Source organism: Miniopterus schreibersii (genome assembly GCF_964146895.1).
Source record: "Miniopterus schreibersii genome assembly, chromosome: 4".
Lineage (NCBI taxonomy): Eukaryota > Metazoa > Chordata > Mammalia > Chiroptera > Miniopteridae > Miniopterus > Miniopterus schreibersii.
The window spans coordinates 47,489,751-47,509,940 of NC_138105.1; the positions used below are offsets into that span (position 1 = coordinate 47,489,751).

Here is a 20,190-nt window from a genome sequence, read left to right on the forward strand (position 1 = left end):
GTCCTGGTTGCCCATTTGTCTCCCTCCTATGACTACCTGTCCTGTTTTCAAAAAAATATATATTTATTTTATTTTATTTTATTTTTAATATGTCTTTATTGATTTCAGAGAGAGGAAGGGAGAGGGAGAGAGAGATACACACATCAATGATGACAGTCATTGATCAGCTGCCTCCTGCACGCCCCCTACTGGGGATGGAGCCCGCACCGGGAATAGAACTGCGATCCCCTGAATCATAGGTTGATGCTCAACAGCTGAGCCAGGCTGGCCCGGCTATATATATATATATATATTTTTTAATTTAATCTTCACCCGAGGATATGTTTATTGATTTTCTTTTTAGAGAGAGGAAGGGAGAGAGAAAGAGACATCAATGTGAGAAACATCAATCGGTTGCCTCTCATACCCCAACCAGGGACTGAGTCCTCAACCCAGGGATGTGCCCTGACCAGGAATCGAACCTGTGACCTTTTGGTGTATGGGACAATGACCCAACCAACTGAACCACACCGACCAGGGCTAAAAATATTTTTTATTTAATAAACTGTATTATGTTAAAATTTACATATAATATACACATATTTTTAAATATACAGTTCTACGAGATTTGACAACTATATAACACCTGTGTAACCACCTTCATGATCAAGATATAGAATATTTCTACCACTATAAAAAGTTCCCTCATGCTTTTTTATAGTCAGTTTCTCTCACTTCTGGCCCCAGGTAATTAGTGATCTGCATTCTATAACGTTAGATTAGTTTTGCCTATAAAATTTCATATACTTGTAAATAAACAGCGGCTGTCTCTTTTTGTTTAGCATACTTCTTTGAGAATCAAGCGTGCTGTTCTGTGCATCAAAAGTTTATGTCTTTGTACATAGTAAATGCTTAGTAAGGATGGGGAAAATGGAGGAATTAGAGAAGAAAGGGAGAAGAAGGGAGGGAAGGAGGTAGTCACTAAAGTGTTCTTGCCTGAGAGATCAGAAAATGCTTCTCTGCCTACAGGACCCTTCCAAACCAAGGGCAATTGTTATTAATATTTTTTAAATCACTCAATGCTGTAATACCATATCTGGTTATGGGAACTGCAGTGGTTAAAAAAAAATAGCACCTATTCAAGATCTCTGCTGGGCATCTTCATTGAACCTTACTTAAGCAGGCCCCTGGGAATGGGCTTGACACTCATCCTGCTGGAGGTCATGGTAAAAATGACCCCTAAACTAAGCCTAATAGCTATATCTTTTTTCTAGATACTTAAAGTGTTTCATTAAAAAGAAGAGAAGAAAAGCTGGAATGAACCATATTTTCCCCAGGAGTCTTTTCAACACTTACTACCCAAAGAAAAATGCGATGAGTGCACTAAATATTAAAAGAAACAAGTATGTGCTGCTGTCTGCAAAACTGAAAATTCAGTGAAAAGATGGAAACAGAACTCGCGACGGAGATGGAGGAAGAACAGGAGCGCCGAAGCTGCGTACACGTTCTCTTTAAAAACGTTACGCTTAACACAAGCTGGGACAAAGTTTGAAAATCATTTTTCAGGTTTCCAAATCATTGCTCTTTTCAAGGCAGTTATGAAATCATTCAGTGACAAGGTAAAGGATTTTAATCAATCATGGTGGAATCAAGTTACTACACATGTTGAGAACTCTTTCAAATGTCACTATAATCTGATGCTTATTTTGGTACATTTCAGGGGACCCATTGTGAATATAAAAACATCTTACAGTTTTGGTAGGAATATGCCTTCACAGGAGGGCAATATGTTTTGTCTTCAGTGCTCAGTCACAGTTCTGTGCTTCCTGATACAATGTGTTTTTTAAACACAGGAAATTTTATTTCAAGTGGCTTGTCATCTATTCTTAAGAACGGCAGTCAGAAGAAAAACAGCTACGCAGGCAAGATGTACCATCCTGCTGACGGCCTGTTCTTCACGGGTGAGGATGCGTATTATATGCCCAATTACAAAAGAAAACATGGAGATCACTTACATGTAAAAGAACAAAGATGACTGTGGAGTTGCCAGTGAGAATCACACGTGGCCTCTCCCGTAAAGGGAACTATCCTAGTTTTATTGCAAATAAAATGTTCATAGTATCAATGAATGGTAGTACAAAAAGAATTTCATTCAACAAAAATACTTCAGACTAGATGCTCAAGTCAGCAAAGAGCTGCAAATATTTATATACTTTCTTCCTCTGACAAAGTTTAAATTTGAGACAGCCTGAAAAAAGAGGAAATAACTAAAGGGACTTGGATCTTTCTAGGTCTTGGCTACTATGCACATTTTTTTTAAAAAATTCTTTTTTAAAATTTACTTTTATTGTTGACACTATTACAGATGTCCCCTCCCCCGGCACTCCCCCATCACTTTGCCCTACGATGCACATTTTAAAAAGAAGCCTGTCTCGGGCACCAAGAGGAAACTTACAATTCTCATTTCACATCAAGGTAGAAATGATAAAATATAAAAAGTAATACCATACCTTCAGTTTCTATGAGGTAAGTAAAACACAAATTTATTATTATTATTTTTTTATATTTTCAGGCATTTATGAATTTCACTTCATGTCTAACATTGCATCAAAAAGGATGATACACTGAATGTTCTTGGTTTTTTCTTCTTTACAAACACACAGTTTAAAAACTAACGTCACCTACAGCAACAGTAAACTATCCATTTAAAAGCAGAGTTCTCTATTAATGTTATATTATATAAAATATTATATGTCATATAAAAATCATATCATGGAAACATTTAGGTAAAATACAGTAATTATGAAAACATTTTATTATGAGTTTATTATGAGTTTTATTTTTGGGATTTCTAAGCAATTCAAGCCTTTTTTTTAATTAATAATTTTTAAAAATTGATGATTAATTTGAGAGGAACAGTTTTTTCAAACATTTGGATGATTTTGAATTATTATGTCTTAAATGTCCAGTCACTGAAAAGTTAAACATATTTCAATCACTTAAGAAGAAAAGTTGGGAGTGACATTTAGCAAGATGGTTGAAGAGGAAGACCTAGGACTCACCCCCCCATAGAGACATCTACTTAACAACAATGTATGATCCCTGCCGTGGCTTCATTCAGGCCCTGGCCATTTGTCATGTGCATCACCACAGTCCCCTCCTAACTCGTCTCTCTCCCCTTTGCCACCCTTCACAAGGCCTCCAAAATCATCTTCTACAATATAAAATTTGTTTTGTCACTCTTGCTATTTGAAAGGCCACTAATGTCTCTCCATTCCAGCTCGTCACTGGAAAGCTCATGAGAGCCTCTGTCCAGCTAGTCCAGATGGTTTGCTGCTCTGGATGGTAAACTCACCACTCTCTTGAGTCCCCACACCTCTGTGCCAGCCATTTCTCCTGCCTGGAACCAAGTATCTGTTCCCCCTTCTTTGTGCCTCGTTTTCTTCTCACTTGGGCATATGGCTTTGGTTATCTTCAAAGTATAACGGTTGAATGGTGAAATGATTTCAACAAGCATTTGATGAACGCCTTGTAGGAGCAAGCTCTTTCTGGCTCTGCCATCCACAGCCAGGAGTTGCTCCCAGCTCCTTCTGGCTGCACAGTCATCCCCATGTCTTACACTTACAACTGTTGGTTAATCATGATGGCAAAATGCCTTAGAGATTATTAAGTGCTCATTTAATCATCAAAACTGTCTTCTTAAAGGACATCTGAAATAGATGTTCAAGGCCCTTCACAAGGCAGACCATTTGTTTCTTATATCTTTAAAAAACTGAACACTGAACATACAGTATTAAGCATACAGTCAACATTAACAGGAAGCTTGACGGGGAAGGAGAGAGAAATGAAGGGCATCTCAACAACAGAGATAAAAGTGTCCTATAAGAGTTAAAAATGAATGAAGCAGAGTTACAGTTTTGCACAGAACAATTTAAGATGCGCAAAGAAAAAACTGTTTTTTAAATTTTTTATGATTGATCTAATAATATTCCTTATGAACTCCACCCTGATAGACAATAGTCAGAAAAACTGACCATCTTGCCCTACCCGTTTTGGCTCAGTGGTTAGAGCATTGGCCCTGAAGGGTTTTGGGTTCAATTCTGATCAAGGGCTCATACCTCGGTTGTGGGCTCAATCCCCAGCCCCTGTCAGGGTGCCTGAAGGAGGCAACCAGTCAATGTGTGTCTCTCAGATTGATGTTCCTCTCTCTCCCTGCCACACTCTCCTTGAAAAGCAATGGAAAAATATCTTCTGGTGATGATTAAAACAAAACAAAAAACTGACCATCTTAAACACACTATTTAAGGTCATCTCAATATTTTCCCTTTAAACAGAACTTTTAGGTGACTTAGTGTTTTTTTGAGAACATGTTCCATCTTTGAGATTCCTTCCCTCTTGCGCTGCTCCTCTGTAAGATGACATAAGTGGGTGGGTGGCCGGGGGATGAGGCTGGATCTTTGTGTGCTGTCCACTGGCTTTTAGATTTGTCTCTAGGAAAGGAGTCTCGTCAGTCACGTCATCATGTTCAGGCTCCAAACTCCACACTGCTGCCCTGGCCCTACCAGCTGTTTCTAATACTGCAGACCCTCTGAAGGGTCATCTAACCCGGCGTTCAGACTGTCCACCCCACAGATTTGGGGATGAGCTCCATCCCATCCCTTGCAACAGTGGTCCCATGGCAGGCCTACTGGCCTGTACTCTGTGTCAGTCTATGTCCACAAGTAGGAATGCTGGGACCATAGGATGCCTTCCAGGTCTGAGTGAGCCAAACAGGGATGGGGCACTCACTTGGGCCTTCTCTTTACCTAAACATGTTGCCTAATTTATGTCTTGTGTTAGCATAAGCAGCAGTGTCCTCCCAGAGTTCCCAAGTATCCTCTGCTGTTAGCTTTTCCTTCAGTACATCTCAATGGCCACCTCCAGGATTATAGCTTCAGGAAACGGAGGGGCCAGGATGCTTCTGCTGACTACTTGTTTACTATACCTTTCCTCCCTTGCCCTACCCACACTTCCCGGCAAATAGAAGAGATGAGCTTTCCTTTCTTTCCACATGGCAGACTTCCTTATGAACTATCTTTGTTTGTAGCAGGGCCACCTATTTTGTCAGAGGCAGAATATTCTTTCTTTGCATTTTTGCTGAAATTATCCTAAAACTACACAAAACAAGTGGATACCTTTGCAGAACAGGTGGAAGGTCTTATCCAGAGACAGACAATTGAGAAAAGGGTGGAAATATAGTTACAAAAAACCTAACCCTACGGAGAAGAACAAAGTTGGAGAAAAACAAAGGACAAAAACACTAACCCTACAGTGAAGAACACAACTTCGAGACTTACTCTAAAGCTATGATAATCAAGACAGTGTGGTATTGGGGGAGGAGGTTGGGAAGAGATTAACCAAGGAATTTATATGCATACATGCACAGTCCATGGACAGACAATAGTGCGCGGAAGGCCTGGGGAGGTGGAGGTAGCAGGGTGGAGGGGGTCAATGAGGGGGAAAAGGGGACTTCTGTAATACTTTCAACAATAAAGATAATGGGGGGAAAAAAGAATAGACAAATAGATCAATGGAACAGAACAGAGAGCCCAGAAACAGACCCATATAAATAGTCAACTGATCTTTGACAAAGAAGCAAGGGCAATACAATGAGGCAAAGGTAGTCTTTTCAACAATGGTATTAGAACAGCTGAGCATTCACATGCAAAAAAGAAAAAATCTAAAACCAACTTTACACCTTTCACAAAAATTAACTCAAAATGGATCATAGATCTAAATGTAAAGCAAAAAACTATAAAACTTCTACAAGATAACATAGGAGAAAACCTAGATAACCTTGTTTGGTGATTTTTATTTAGATAAAATATGAAAGTCACAATCCATGAAAGAAATCATTGATAAGCTGGATTTCATTAAAATTTAAAACTTCTGCTTTGAGAAAGGCAATGTCAAGAGAATGAGAAGACAAGCCACGGACTGGGAGAAAATATTTGCAAAAGGTAAAAAGACTGTTATCTAAAACATACACGAACTCTTAAAATTCAACAAGAAAACAAACTAATTAAAAAATGGGCAAAGACTTAAAAAGACACCTCATCAAACAAGATATACAGAAGGCAAATAAGAATATGGAAAGATCCCCCACATCGTATGTCATCAGGAAAATGCAAATTAAAATAACAATGAGATATTACTACACACTAATTGGAATGGCCAAAATCCAGAATGCTGCCAGCATCAAATTTCTGACAAGGATGTGGAACAAGAGGAACTGCCCTTCACTGTGGTAGGAATGCATAATGGTATAGCCACTACAGAAGAGTGTTTGTCAGTTTCTTTTTAAAAAAAAAATAAACATACTCTTATCATAAGAGCCAGCAATCACAGTCTTTGGACTTGACCCAAAGGAGTTCAAAACATGTCTACACAAATACCTGTATGTGGATATTTTTTATAGTAGCGATTTTTTATAATAGCTTTATTCATAATTGCCCAAACTTAGTAGCCAAGATGTCCTTCAGGAGATGAATGGATAAATAAACTGTGCTACGTGCAGACAATGATATATTATTCAGTACCATCAAGCCATGAAAAGACATGAGGAACCTTAAATGCATATTCCTAAGTGAAAGAAGCCAATCTGAAAAGACTACATACTGAATGAATTCAACTGTATGACATGCTGCCAAAGGCAACACTGTGGAGATAGTATAAAAAAATCAGTGGTTGTCAGGGTTTGGGGCAGAAGTGGGAGAGGGATGAATAGGCAAAGCATGGAGTTTTTTTAGGGCAGTGAATAATATCATTGTAATGGATCCGTGTCATGATATATTTGTCCAAACCCATAGAATGTACAACACAAAGGGTGAACCCTAATGTAAACTCCGGTCTTTGGGTGATTATGACGTGTCAATGTAGGTTCATCAGCTGTAACAAATGTACCCCTCTGGTGCAGGATGTTGATAATGGGGCAGGCTGTGCCCGTGTGGAGGCAGGGGATATATAGGAAATCTCTGTAGCTTTCTCTCAACTTTGCTGTGAACCTAAACTACTCTGGAAAAAGTCTTTAAAAATACATTAACCCTGTTACACTATAAAGAAAACATAAAGAAACAGAATCACTCCCAGGGCAGGTGCCTTGCCTAAGTGTTAAGACACTTAAAGAAAAAAACATGTAAATCAAAGGAAGTTGATGAGCAATGGAAGTCCAGACCGTCATGACAACATCACAAAATCCAGGCAGGCAGTGCTGTGTGAGCTCTTCTGTGGAAAGAGTAAAGCAGGCTGATGACACTCAACACAGGAATCACATCCAGCTCGAACTGTTAGGACTAGAAGCAACTTTCTGATTACAATTTGGCTTCCTGTGTCTTTTTTCTTAGAGAGAGCTGATCGTCCTGACATGACCACTGTAATTCACACGGCAATCATAGTTCTTCATATGAATAAAAGGACTTGAGTTCTGATTTATGTATGTCTCTTTCATATATAGGTCCTTGCCCTGGGGGAAGAACTCCCCAGTTTGTTAACAAAATGAGGTCTCGAGGCTATTTGGCTGAGGCCCAGAGGTGGGACTGGGGTTAATTCACAAAGATGAAAACTGCCTTGTGAGGTGTTTGTCTTCTGAGAAAACTTGACCTTGAGTAAGGCCTTTCTCCTTCTATCTCCTCCAGAGCTATCTTAGAGTCACAGGTAAGGTAATAAATTCATCATCATTGTAAATGGCTGGTTAGTTAGATGGTACTCATTCCAATGAATTCCATTCCAAATATGAGACTGGCCTTAAATAATGAACTAGGGATGACGGGTAATGTTTCCTTCCTTTTTTCATTATCATAAAAATTTCTATTTTGGGCCCTATTTCAAAGTCGTGGATGACCACTTCCATAGTAATGGGAACTCTGTCATCTTGGAAAGTATAACTCTTATCTGGTTTGAAGACAAAATGAACAAAATGGAATGGCAGGGTTTTAAAACTGCAAGTAGTTAGTTCATTGCTGCTACATAACTGTTCAGTAACAATGGGTTGCTCTGGTGAGAATGTGTACCCAGATAACTTTATAGAATTTAATTAAAGATTTAGGACAGAAGGAGGGTAACAATAATTACAAGAAGAGCACTGACTACTACCCTGGGGATGACCTCATTTAATCCTTACAGCATCCTCCCAGGAAGTCTTTATCATCTCCACTTGAAAGAGAAAAGAGCTTGCGCATTGTGGGCAGGAGAGTGGCTACACTAGCTCCTACCAGCGTTCAGTTCCCACATCCTACATCCATGTGCCCAGCCTTACCAAATGTAGGAGCCAGAATTCGCTGAATCAACTGCCACGGGGCTGGAAGATTTCCTCCAAAATATCAACATCTAATTTATTTATGATATAATATTAAATATATTCTACTAGTTAGAATGCCCCCACAGTTCATGATGTTTTAATTTTATTTCAAGTCTTTTAAAGTCTGAGTATTAACTTTTAATCAGGGTATGGATACAATCCATCATTTCCATTTTCCCCTCATGGTAATGCAAAGAAATGCATAAAATTGTGCCTAGTCCACACTGGGGACTATGGGGGTTCGTTTAAATTGTTTTAATACATTGAAACAGCATGGACAAACAAGTGGTTTATCTTTCACTTCAGAAAGAGTCAGAACGGTTGGATTCCCTCTCACCTGGGTCGAAAAGGAACAGAGGGAGGAGTAAAGAGTGGGAAATCACCGAGACTTCAACTTTTCCTGTCACACTGCCGTACGGCCAGCCTCTGGCCTGTAGGCAACTGGTGCCCTCGAGAATGACTCTTTCTACGAATAAGTGAACATTTCATGACTGCCTCTTCCAGAGATTTTACCTACCAAAAGGTTGCTTTCAAAATGGAAACTCTTTACCGAACTACATATTGTTTTAAACAATTGATGTTAAGTTTAATGTTGTCAATTGATGAATACAATATTAATAAAAACGAACTTGTGGGCTAAGAAAGAAATGTTAAACAAGTATAAATAAATTGGAGTAATTTGTTTTAACTTTTAATTTTCTTAAAATAACATCCAAATGTTAAAATCAGTTTAGAACGATAAAAATTATAACACAAAAAATAATTCACTGAAGATGTCAAGTAGTGCCTACTGATAGGATGTTTGAGTAACCCATGGAAAAGTTAAGCTTCCAATAGGCATATAGTTTTCACTTGGAGATAAAATTAAGTTGCAGGTATATTTGGGAGGGAAATAATGCTGGAAGCTATAAAGTAATATTAAATAATTTACATCAGGGCCATTTTAACACTGATCAATGGATTCACAATCCTTTAAAACCACTGGAATTCAAATGCAAAAAAAAAACCACCCATCACCATCTGGTGTCTATGTGATCTGGCAGTCTCTACTGAATTTATGTTCCAGGCAAAGCTTTGGCCAACTTGAAATGTCAATCAATATTTCATGCACCTTGTCGTCGTTTTTCACAGGCTCCCGGGACCCAGGTGTAGGCTAGTTGTATCAAATCATACTCAACAGCCTTCTTGACTGTCATCCTCCCCTTTCCTTCTCCTTCTCCTTCCTGCTTATGCTGAAGCTTTACCTCTCAGCTTAGACTTTATGCCCTTCACACATGTTAGTCTTCAAAGCAAGGTCCCAACCTATTGCTTCAGATATCCTGAAACGTATACCTACCTGGATGTTTATGGATACCATATGCTTGTATTACCGCCAGAAGTATTTCTAGCTTCCTTATGTGTAAGATTTAATAAATGGAGTGTTAAGTTCTACTTAAAAGGTAACAGTCAAATTTTTATTCAGTAATTCCAAATACAAGAGAACTAAGAAGGACAACTCTGATCAGAGGTCAAAGAAAACACAATGACATGGATAGCAAGACAAAAAGCTTCCCATCATTTATTCATTAGCTTTTCTGAGGGAATCCCAGCCTCGGAGGTAAGAATGTAATTTGGTCTTCACTGTCCTCTGCCCTAACTTTTTATCTCATGTTACTCTTAACCATACTGATTAATCCCAACTGTGATGGCTGCGAGCAGATGGAAGGTATACAGAGTTGATGAGATGCTGCCTAAATGATGGGAAACAGGCTAAAATCAAGGCCGCTTCCTCCTGTAAAGGTTGCCTCCTATCAACAGAGTGAACCTGAGACATACAAATGAATGGCCCTGCAAAAGGAAAAAATTTCCCTTTCCAAAGCAGTTTTTAATAGTGTTATTATTAAATCATTGCTGAATTCAACCAGAAATATTATACTGACTAATCCCTCACTTAATTTCATATTGAAACTTTTTCTTTAGGGTACCTTAGATATTACATTTAGGTTTAATTCTGCAAACTGACCCTGGGTGAATTGAGAAAGGATATCTTAACAATTAGGAAATGCCTTAGGTATATTTAGAAATTGCATTCACTAATGTAAAAAATTGTACTAACAATGATGGCTTCCATGCCAATTCTATTCAGGAACAGCATATTTAATGCCTATTGCTCTGGAAAATTTTTACTGGGTGTGAATGTTCACTAGCAGTGGTTGGAAATCTTAAGTGAAGGGTAAATGAACAAACTAAAGAAGGGAAAGTTATTGCAAGTAAAATCCAAAGTCCTCCAATGGCCCACAAAGCCCTGCATGACCTCTTAGTCCTGTGACCTCATTTCCTACCATTCTCCCCCTGCTTACTCGGCTTCAGTCACACAGTCCTCTTTGCTGTCCTTTGAACAAACCAGGCCAGCTCCCAGCAGCTTTTCCTTTTTTCTGAAACACTCTGTCCCCAAATATAAGGATGGCTACCTCCTCTCTAAGTCTTTGGCCAAATGTCACTTGCTCAATGAGGCCTGATCTTACAGCTGCTATTTAAAATTGGAATTTGTCACTCTTCAAGCACTCTCTACTTCCTCTAACCTTGCTCTGCCTTTTCTTTATTCAATGGCTTTTACCACCATCTAACATAGACTATAGTTATTATGCTTATGGATACTGTCTATCTCTGCTAGAATGCAAGCCTCACAAGGACAAGCAGCTTTGTCTCTCAGTTCACTAACATATCCCAATGGAAAAGAGTCAGGCATGTAGTACTCCCAAAAAGAAAAAAAGTGTTGAAGGAACAAATAAAATATCTGAAAAGTGATTATGTACAGCAGTAGAGTGCTCCAGAGGGCAGAACTAGGATTTATGGATAATTACAAAAAGGGCAGATCTGGGTTCAAAATATGACTTTCCAAATGAAGGGGTTTCCAACTTTGTCATGCAACAAATCACCTACAGAACTTATTAAAAACCACAGGGTCTGGACCCCAGACTTAAGCAGAACCTAGAAGAACTGGGAAACAGACTCTGCGGCAGGGGAGGGGGGTTCAAATATCACTGCTTTTATACACAAGTTCAAGAAATACTGTCCTAAACTCTCAATCACTGAAACATTCAAGTAGAGACTAAAAGACCATACGTCAAAGATGTTTAGGGCGAAATGTTTGTATCTGCACTACAGACAAAGGCTGGGCTTGATTGTACAACTTTATCAGATTAATTTCAAGATTGATTAATATGATGTGTTTTGTGCTATATTATTTAGAACATGTTAATTTTACTTTCCAACAGGCTCTGCTATGAGGTTGGTATTTATGCCTCTTAAGATGAATAGAAATATAGCTCTAAGAATAATTTCATATTTTTTAACATTTAACTCTTATGTGGAAGTCTCATTATACATAAGAATATATATAGTTTGGACATTTCTGACTTATTTTGGGAGCCACTATTATTTCATTTAATAAGATAATAGCAATTTACTTTTAACTATGTTTAGAATCAATAACAGGACTTCTGAGTAAGCAACCCATAATTCAAAAGAGGGTGGAAGTCAGGTCAATAATCTGCAACATAGAACAACCCTAATTTAATACTCAATATTATATTGAATATTCTCTTTTCATATACAAGGCAGTATATAATATATAAAATATATTTTCACTACGACATGAATAAATTAAGTTCAGAAAAATAGCAGGCTTCCTTTTGAATAGTGGTTTAGGTATGTATAAAGTGAAATTGAATCATGATAAAATGACAAACAAAACAAAAAAATGACATGAGCAAGGGCACAACACACATCAGACCTTTAGCAACCACACTCCTCTTCTCCCCAACCCCGGAGGCCCTTTGCTTTGCCTGGTGGGATAAAGGGATCAGAAGATTCAATTCTTTGTTTTCTAGTTGGATATGATTATGTAGATTGAGTTTCTTTCATTTCACAACTATCTACAAAGAAACTTTTTTCTCTTTGGTGTAGAAGGATATTTTAAATTAATCTGTTTGGTAGTTTTGTTTTTATGTTCCCCATTATGGTATAAACTTGTGTGGAAATTACTGAAAAACCATTAGCGTTGTGAAGAAAAATTGTCACATGTGTCTAATACTGTATTTGAGTATATTTTTCTGATATACTTTGGATAAAAATTAGCATACCAAGAATTGGCTAAATTCAAAAATTTATAACTAATCTACAATAGCACTATTATTACATAATCTCTAGTTTTAAGCATTTTGCCAAAATAAGTACAAAATATAAAAACACTCAAAGGGATACTTACCTGCCTCGCAATTTTCGGTCACAATCCCTTCATACAGATGGTGGCTGAAGGCCATTTTTATATCCTGTCCTTCCATGCGAATGACAAAGAGACCAATAGCTGTCCTAGCTGGGACTCCTTGGTCCATAACTTTAAGCTGCAGCCAGATTGGAAAATATTCTGAAGATGGGTTTTGCTGAAGTTGAACCTCTCCTGTATATTTATTAATAGAGAACATTGACTGGGTCTCTGCAAAACTAAAGGTGACAGTTCCATTGGGCCCCAAGTCTGGATCACTGGCTCTCAGAACAGCAATAGTCTCGTTTATAGGTGACTGAGGGGAAAGAAAAATATCTACGGGGTTCTGTTCCCAAACTGGATCATTGTCATTAACATCAGTGACATGTACTTTTATCATCACTGTGGTGCTTCTTGAGCCCTGGACACCACAGTCTCTGGCCACAGCCCGAAATGTATGCTGAGAGCGGGCCTCCCGGTCCAGGGCGTGGCCGGTTCTCAAGGTGCCCGCCACGGGGTCCACGGTGAAGGCGCCCGCAGCCTCCTCCGCCAGGAGGTACTCAGCTTGCCCACCGGGGCCTTGGTCGTGGTCCACGGCGGCCAGCACAAGCACCACCGTTCCCACTTCAGCGTCTTCTCTCACGAAGGACTGGTACTGAGGCGTGGGGAAGGAAGGGCTGTGGTCATTGTCGTCCAAGACTCTGACTTGCAACTGCACGAGGGAGCTTCTGGGTGGATCCCCCAGGTCAGAGCACAGGATGGCAAGGGCGAAGCTGCCCACCTGCTCCCGGTCCAAAGCGCGAGTGGTTGAGAGTTCTCCTGACGTTTCATTAATAGCAAAGTATTCAGCAGTATTCCCATCTGTTAAAGAAAACAAATTCAAAATTCATTTGAATTAAAAAAAAGTAGCAGTCCTTGGCTAACAATATATACATATTCATTGATTCGTTCACTCAACAAATATTTATTTCCTGATTACTACAAATAGTGCTTTTGTAAGTACTGAGGCTGTAAGAATGAACATGAATGACCAAGTCCCTGTCCTCATGAAGCTTCTATTATCGGGGATAAACAAATTCAGTATCTCAACAATTAGAACACTTGCTTTGACTGAGTTGTGGAACTACGATTTTGGTGTGTGTGCCTGTACAACTTTTATATTCATATATTTTTTCCTTTTGAGAGGAGTAAAAAGTATATTTTATTTGAAATATAACAATAGTAAGCAGGGTTAAGAAACAGGATATAATGTCCATTTTTATATATCAATAAAAAATTAACAGATTGGCAAGCCTTCACCATGTAGCTCAGTTGGTCAGAGCATCATCCTGATACACCAAGGTTGTGGGCTCAATCCCTGGGCAAGGCACATATAAGAATCAGACAATGAATGCATAAATAAGTGGAACAACAAACTGATTTTCTCTCTCTCCTTCCTCCTTCTTTCTCAAATCAATAAATTAAAAAAAGAAAAGAAATGCAAAACAAATTTACAGACTGACAGAAGGAATTTTCCCAAACATTACTCACTACAGATTGTACGCCACTTATACGAGAGCAGTAAGTTCCTCCTCTATACATCCGTGGCACCCGGCGCACGAATCACAGCACTTCCGTTAGTGGAGCACTTGTCTAGTTCTTCCATAACATATGTAAGAAGAATGTTTTATTCATTTCTGCAGCCTTCAAAAGAAATCTTTCCTTTACTATTGTCCATGGTACTGAGTGGAATATAAGTTAAAACTGAACACAGGACAAAAAGCTTTCAAGGATATTTGAAAATCATCCTGAACATTAGGGAAAATGTGGTTCGATGACTTGCTGGCCATATTCTTGGGTAAGGGGCATATTTTTGGTTGAGGGCCATATTTTTGGTTGAGGGCCATATTCTTGGATGAGGGGCATATTTTCAGTTGAGGGCCATATTCTTGGATGAGGGGCATATTTTCAGTTGAGGGCCATATTCTTGGATGAGGGGCATATTTTCGGTTGAGGGCCATATTCTTGGATGAAACGCACTACTCCCAATAGTGTGGGAATTTACTAGAGTCTGCCAGAGGCATGTGGAGAGGAAGTGGATGGGCATTTAGACAACACAGCAGCCACAGGTAGTGCTGGGGCTGAAGAGAAGTGACTCAGCATTTGTATTTATTCATAAGACGTGGTTAATTTGTACCAAATACAGGGATGATCAGACAAACTACATTTCTGTGGCATTTGTGGTTAATAAATCTTGTACCAAGTAAGTTCAGGATGCTGGAATAGGAGAAGATTAGGACATGATCCCAGACTCCAAGAGTTTATAGTTCAGGAGGAAATGCGGGTCAGTACCTGGACATTAAAGTATGGTGTGAAAATCATGCATACAGGGCACTGAGAAGCACAGAGGAAGGGCACACAGTCCTGTGTCAGGATGGCCAGGATATGCTTATTAGAAAGAGTTACATCAAAACCAACTCCTAAAAAGAAAGAAGACAGGCTGCAAGTTTCAAAGAGAAGAAAGAGAAAGAGGAAGAGGAAAGAGCCTCTGTGAAGTCCCAGGATTAGGAGAAAAGAATGGCTGCCAATGTTTCAGTAAACACTGAGTCTCTCCTGGGTATTTGAGTGTCGAGGGTAGGGAGAGGGCTGGCAGTGAGTGAAGGGATACATCTGAGGGGGAATGTTTTTCAAGATGGAAAAGACCAGTAAAAAGTACAGCCACTATGGAAAACAGTATGGAGATTCCTCAAAAAATTAAAAATGGAGCTGCCTTTTGACCCAGTGATCCCACTTCTAGGAATATATCCTAAGAATCCTGAAACACTAATCAGAAAGAATATATGCACCCCGATGTTCATAGCAGCACAATTTACAATAGCTAAGATCTGGAAACAGTCCAAGTGCCCATCAGAAGATGAGTGGATAAAAAAGCTGTGGGACATTTATAGCATGGAATACTATGCAGCTGTAAAGAAGAAGGATCTCTTACCCTTTGGGACAGTGTGGAGGGACCTGGAGAGTATTAATGCTAAGTGAAGTAAGTGAAGCAGAGAAAGACAAACATTACATGATCTCACTTACATGTGGAATCTAAAGAACTTAATAAACTGATGAACAGAATAGATTCAGTGACATGGAAGCATGGATCAGACTGATGAATCTTAGAGGGAAGTAGGGGGGTGGTGGGTGGAAGGGGAGAGAGTAACCAAAGAACTTATATGCATCTATGCATAACCCAAGGACACAGACAATGGTGTGGTGAGGGACTGGAGAGGGGGTGGGGCGGGGTGGAATGGGTCATTGGGGAGAAAAAAAAACATCTGTAATATTTTAAACAAAAATAAAATTTTTAAAAAAGCAATGGGAAAACCAATAGAAGGAGAAACGTTGGCAACACAGGAAAAGAGGAGTGACTGAGCATAAGGAATGTCTCTGATGCAGTGGAAGGGGACAGGTGGCAGTCTGGAAATTGTTTGTCATTGGTCCTCACCAAGATAAATACAGAAATTGAGAATAAGCATTTAGAAAATTTTATAGCAACTCAAGAGAATGATTTTATATCTGTGGATTACAATAACAATTCTTAAAAATTGGGGTTTGCATTTTGCATGCCTTGATTCTTTCCCGCAGTAATTCATACTTATTGTATTTTACAAAAGTATCAGTCACAAAAGATTGGAAATTTAAAAAATATAAACCTTGGTCCTTAACCACAGATAGTTTGGGAAGTTCTAGAAAGGTGGAATTTAGAGAGGAGGGAAATATTTGTTCCACTGCAACCTGAGGGAAAGGGGTAAGACGTGGGCTCACTGAGTCACTCTGAGGGAGTACTATTCTTCAGGATGGCACTATGATAGTGCCTTTATCATAAGGAAATAATATATTGTTCAGCACAGCATTTCTATACTAGTAAGACTGTTCAATATCTAAATGATCACAGAAGGGGAATAGTGAAATAAATGATGGCATGCATGTGCGTAAGAGACATCTTTAGAAATGTGTATTCGCTGACATGAAAGATTTACATAGTATGTTAGTTTAAAAAGTGAGGTAACGAACTAGCATATACAAATTACCCAATTCGTTTAAAATTGGTGTCTGAATTTGCTGAGGTTCATGGAAAAGTGTTCTTCACAATACCAAATGAGTTATCTCTGCAAGACATACGGTTTTTTGTGTTATTACTTTTTGTTGTTGCTGTTAATCCTTACCCTATGATATTTTTTCCGTTGATTTTTAGAGAGAGTACATTCACTAATACTAAATAATTTAGAGCAATAAAATGTATTGCCCTATAGAACAATTTACAAGAGTTGTTGACAGCAGATTTGTAGAGAATTTGGGAGACAGTGGTTCTAGATGGCTGTAGGAAGGAGGTGGAGAGGAAGCCCAGGGCACCAATCAGTTCTTCCTGGGTGCGTATCTCACAGACATTGCGATAGACACCAAACACAAAATGATCAGCATACAGTGTGTGTCAACTCGGTTGGTATCGGGGAGAATTTTAATAAAGAAAATACTTACCAATTATATGAAACGTGACAGCTCCATTATTGCCAGTATCCATATCGAAGGCCAAAACAGTGTAGACAACTGCCGGCTCTTGGTTTTCCAGAACCTCTATGTCACGCGTGGGGGCAGTAATCTTCGGAGCATGATCGTTTTCATCTTCCACAGCACAGACAATGGTCGTGGTGCCAGACAATGAAGGGGCTCCCCCGTCTCGAACAAGAACTGGCACAGAGTGAAAAAAGGCAAAGATTGAGGCCATTAATTCATACCTAAAATACACTGCCCTAACTAGACAGCATCTGACCAAACCAGCCAGGTAGCACTGACGCAATAACGGTTTATTTAAAGACGCCCTACTTAAATGTAACATTTCAACACTAAACCTCCTGCTGCCCATTTCTGGTTTTTGCTTAGCAGAGTCAAGGGATCCCTTACCTCGGAGGGTGAAGACTTCCTGAACTTCTCTGTCAAGTGTGGTGGCTGTCACCACCTCTCCAGTGTCAGCATTTATCTCGAACAGCCCAGACGATGCACCTGGCATGATTTCAAACCGAAGCTTGGCATTGATTCCTTAAGGGAAATATAAAGAAAAATTTTAGCAAGTATCCCTTTGGAATCCATTTGTCTGTTTTCCTATTCTTTTCCCTATGAACATGTTAGGTGATGGATGAAAAAGGCAAGACGCTTAAACAACCTTCAAGTTAAGGTTAAGAAAACCACACCAAAACAACTCTTTTGGCTGTTTCTGCTAAATAAAAGCCTCATGAGCTAAAATGCCTGATTTTCAAAAGTCTTATGAGACTTCCCCATAGTGAATGCTTAAGATTTTTTCCCTCCCATAAAAAATTTCTTATAAAGAGTGTGCAATTCTCCAACATATTCCTAATTACTCCTTCTAACACCCCTGATTGGGACTTAATGACATAATTGTAGGCTTGAGAGGCAAAGGAAAGTTTCTGTAGACTGACCCCCTATTTCAAAGCTTGCGCTCAGTTATGACACCCTGTTCATTCTCCGGCGCAGAAAGCGAGCCATGGAGGTGCTTCTCTGCATATTTTTTGTTCTGTTTTCTATTTCGTATTCAGTCTCCTCTCTGGAGTGAGAAATGTGGTGCTGCGTTAATTACACATTTTGAATAGAAATCTTCCCATATTCTTTATGGTTCCATTTCTCCCCTGAGAAAAGTATCAGGCCATTTCCATCACTGGCTGTGAAGACCGTTCATACCATTACCTTGAATGGGTTTACCCTTTGCATGGAAGCTTAGTTGCACTGTACACAAGTTCCTTTCAGTCATTTTTCTATGTTCTTTTCTTAACTGACAAGAATCTAGGCATAGATATAGTACTTAGAATATATGATTTATACTTTAATAAAAGATGAAATACTGTTCTTTGGCCTTAATGGAAAAACTTCAATGATAAATCTTTGCTAGTCTTAAAATATAAGCTTCACTATGATCTAGTGAATGTAATATAGGACTGAGTGCTGGAAGGAGTGGAATATAATGCTGGTTTTATATAAGAATAAATATACATGTCTTCTTACCATGTCCCCAGGAAGGAAAAAGGTATTTGAGATAATCTGCAGTTATTTAACTGCCGTTTTAAAAGTCTAATAAAATAGGATCAATACATTTGATATGCAATGGCCAGAGGTCACCAAAATATTTCATTCTCTCATCAGGCTTTAGGCATATTATTACATTAATTATTATTTAATATCATAGAGATTACTTTGACCTCATAATGATCACTTTAGGCATATTATTACATTAATTATTATTTAATATCATAGAGATTACTTTGACCTCATAATGATCACATAATCTCTCCTCTAGCCAAGATAGAATTTCTAAAAATTCTAGGTTGTTAAAAATTTGTTATTCCTAGCTCTTCTTACATTATGACAACGGGAGCAATACCATCTTATATCTACTTTGCTTGCTCCTCAAGTATTTGGTGAGCAAAATCAGGTGACAAGCACAGTGCCAGTTTGCCAAGGAGACGGTGGTAAATCAAACAGGTATGGCCTCTGCCTGCATCGAGCGCACATGGAGACAACACCTTTTAATTTGGGGGCCTTTTATTTTTGAAATAAACTTGCTCGCTGTGTGATTTTATTCTATATTACACATAGTATTATATATTACACATTATATACTTTTCATTCCCAATGCTTGTCAAACCTATAAATACCTTTAAATGTTTAAACATATACTCAAATCTTTATATCTTCCATTCCTCCCATTGTTCTCTAACGTGTTTTGTCACAATAACCTATTTTTCCCTGACTTTTTAGAAACTTTCTGATTTTGTTATTTCTATTATTCAATATAGCTTTAAACCAGTCGTCTGCAACCCTCTTAGTGTAATATTGAAGATAAATAAGACCTTTGTTTATAACTATAGTTTGCATGCATTCATTTTCACACTCCAAACTTCACACCCTCACAACTTAAAAAATGGAGACAAATTTAAAGTGCTCTACGAGGGCTCTTCTAGAGCTCAGTTCCCTGCCACTTTCTCCACACGCCCTTATAATCCACCAGAACAAAGGGAGCATCACCAGACTTGAAAACTAAGAAAAGAAAAGAGATTATTTAGTAGAATTCCATTACCTCATTAAGCAATCTGGAAATCTGGACCTGAACTATTCTGTGATACATGTATGACATACACCGAGTGAAGGGGGGGGGGGTGTGTGTGTGTGTGTGCACGTGTGCACCCATCTGTGCACACAAACATCCGTCTGCTCTCAGACCTCAAGACTTACAGCCTTATGACATCTTAACTTCTCCCACTCTAGGATAACCTTTCTCCTCAATTCATTTCTTTTCCTATCCAGGCCAGCCCCATGAATTCTCACTTTAGCAACCTTGCAAATTTCCTCAGGTCCTGTGGCTTTTTGCCAAAGATGACCAGAAAATCTCCAACCCGAGATCATTCCAATCATCTCTCTGCCTTCCTGGAATATCCGGCAGATAACTGGAGCTGGAGAAAATGTCACAACAGCACAGGTTGAGGCCACTGAAATGCCCTTGTCATCTGGTGATCTTCCCAAATCCCCTTGGGCGCCTCTCTCCCATTCGTGTCTCCCACCCTAATACCTCCTGGCTCATTCTCACAGATTCTTCCCC

At 39.0% G+C, this 20,190-nt stretch overlaps 1 protein-coding gene across 1 annotated transcript in view; it reads right to left on the reverse strand.

The window, feature by feature from the left end:
* Nucleotides 1–20,190, reverse strand: part of DCHS2 (dachsous cadherin-related 2) — a gene marked incomplete at its 3' end in the record, with an annotated part of 174,089 nt that overhangs the window by 30,591 nt on the left and 123,308 nt on the right. The window contains exons 11-13 of the mRNA XM_081135422.1: nucleotides 17,487–17,621; nucleotides 17,064–17,273; nucleotides 12,564–13,421 (exon numbers count right to left, since the gene is read on the reverse strand). Of these exons, the coding sequence (XP_080991548.1) occupies nucleotides 12,564–13,421; nucleotides 17,064–17,273; nucleotides 17,487–17,621 (1,203 nt within the window). The remainder of the gene's footprint in view (nucleotides 1–12,563; nucleotides 13,422–17,063; nucleotides 17,274–17,486; nucleotides 17,622–20,190) is intronic.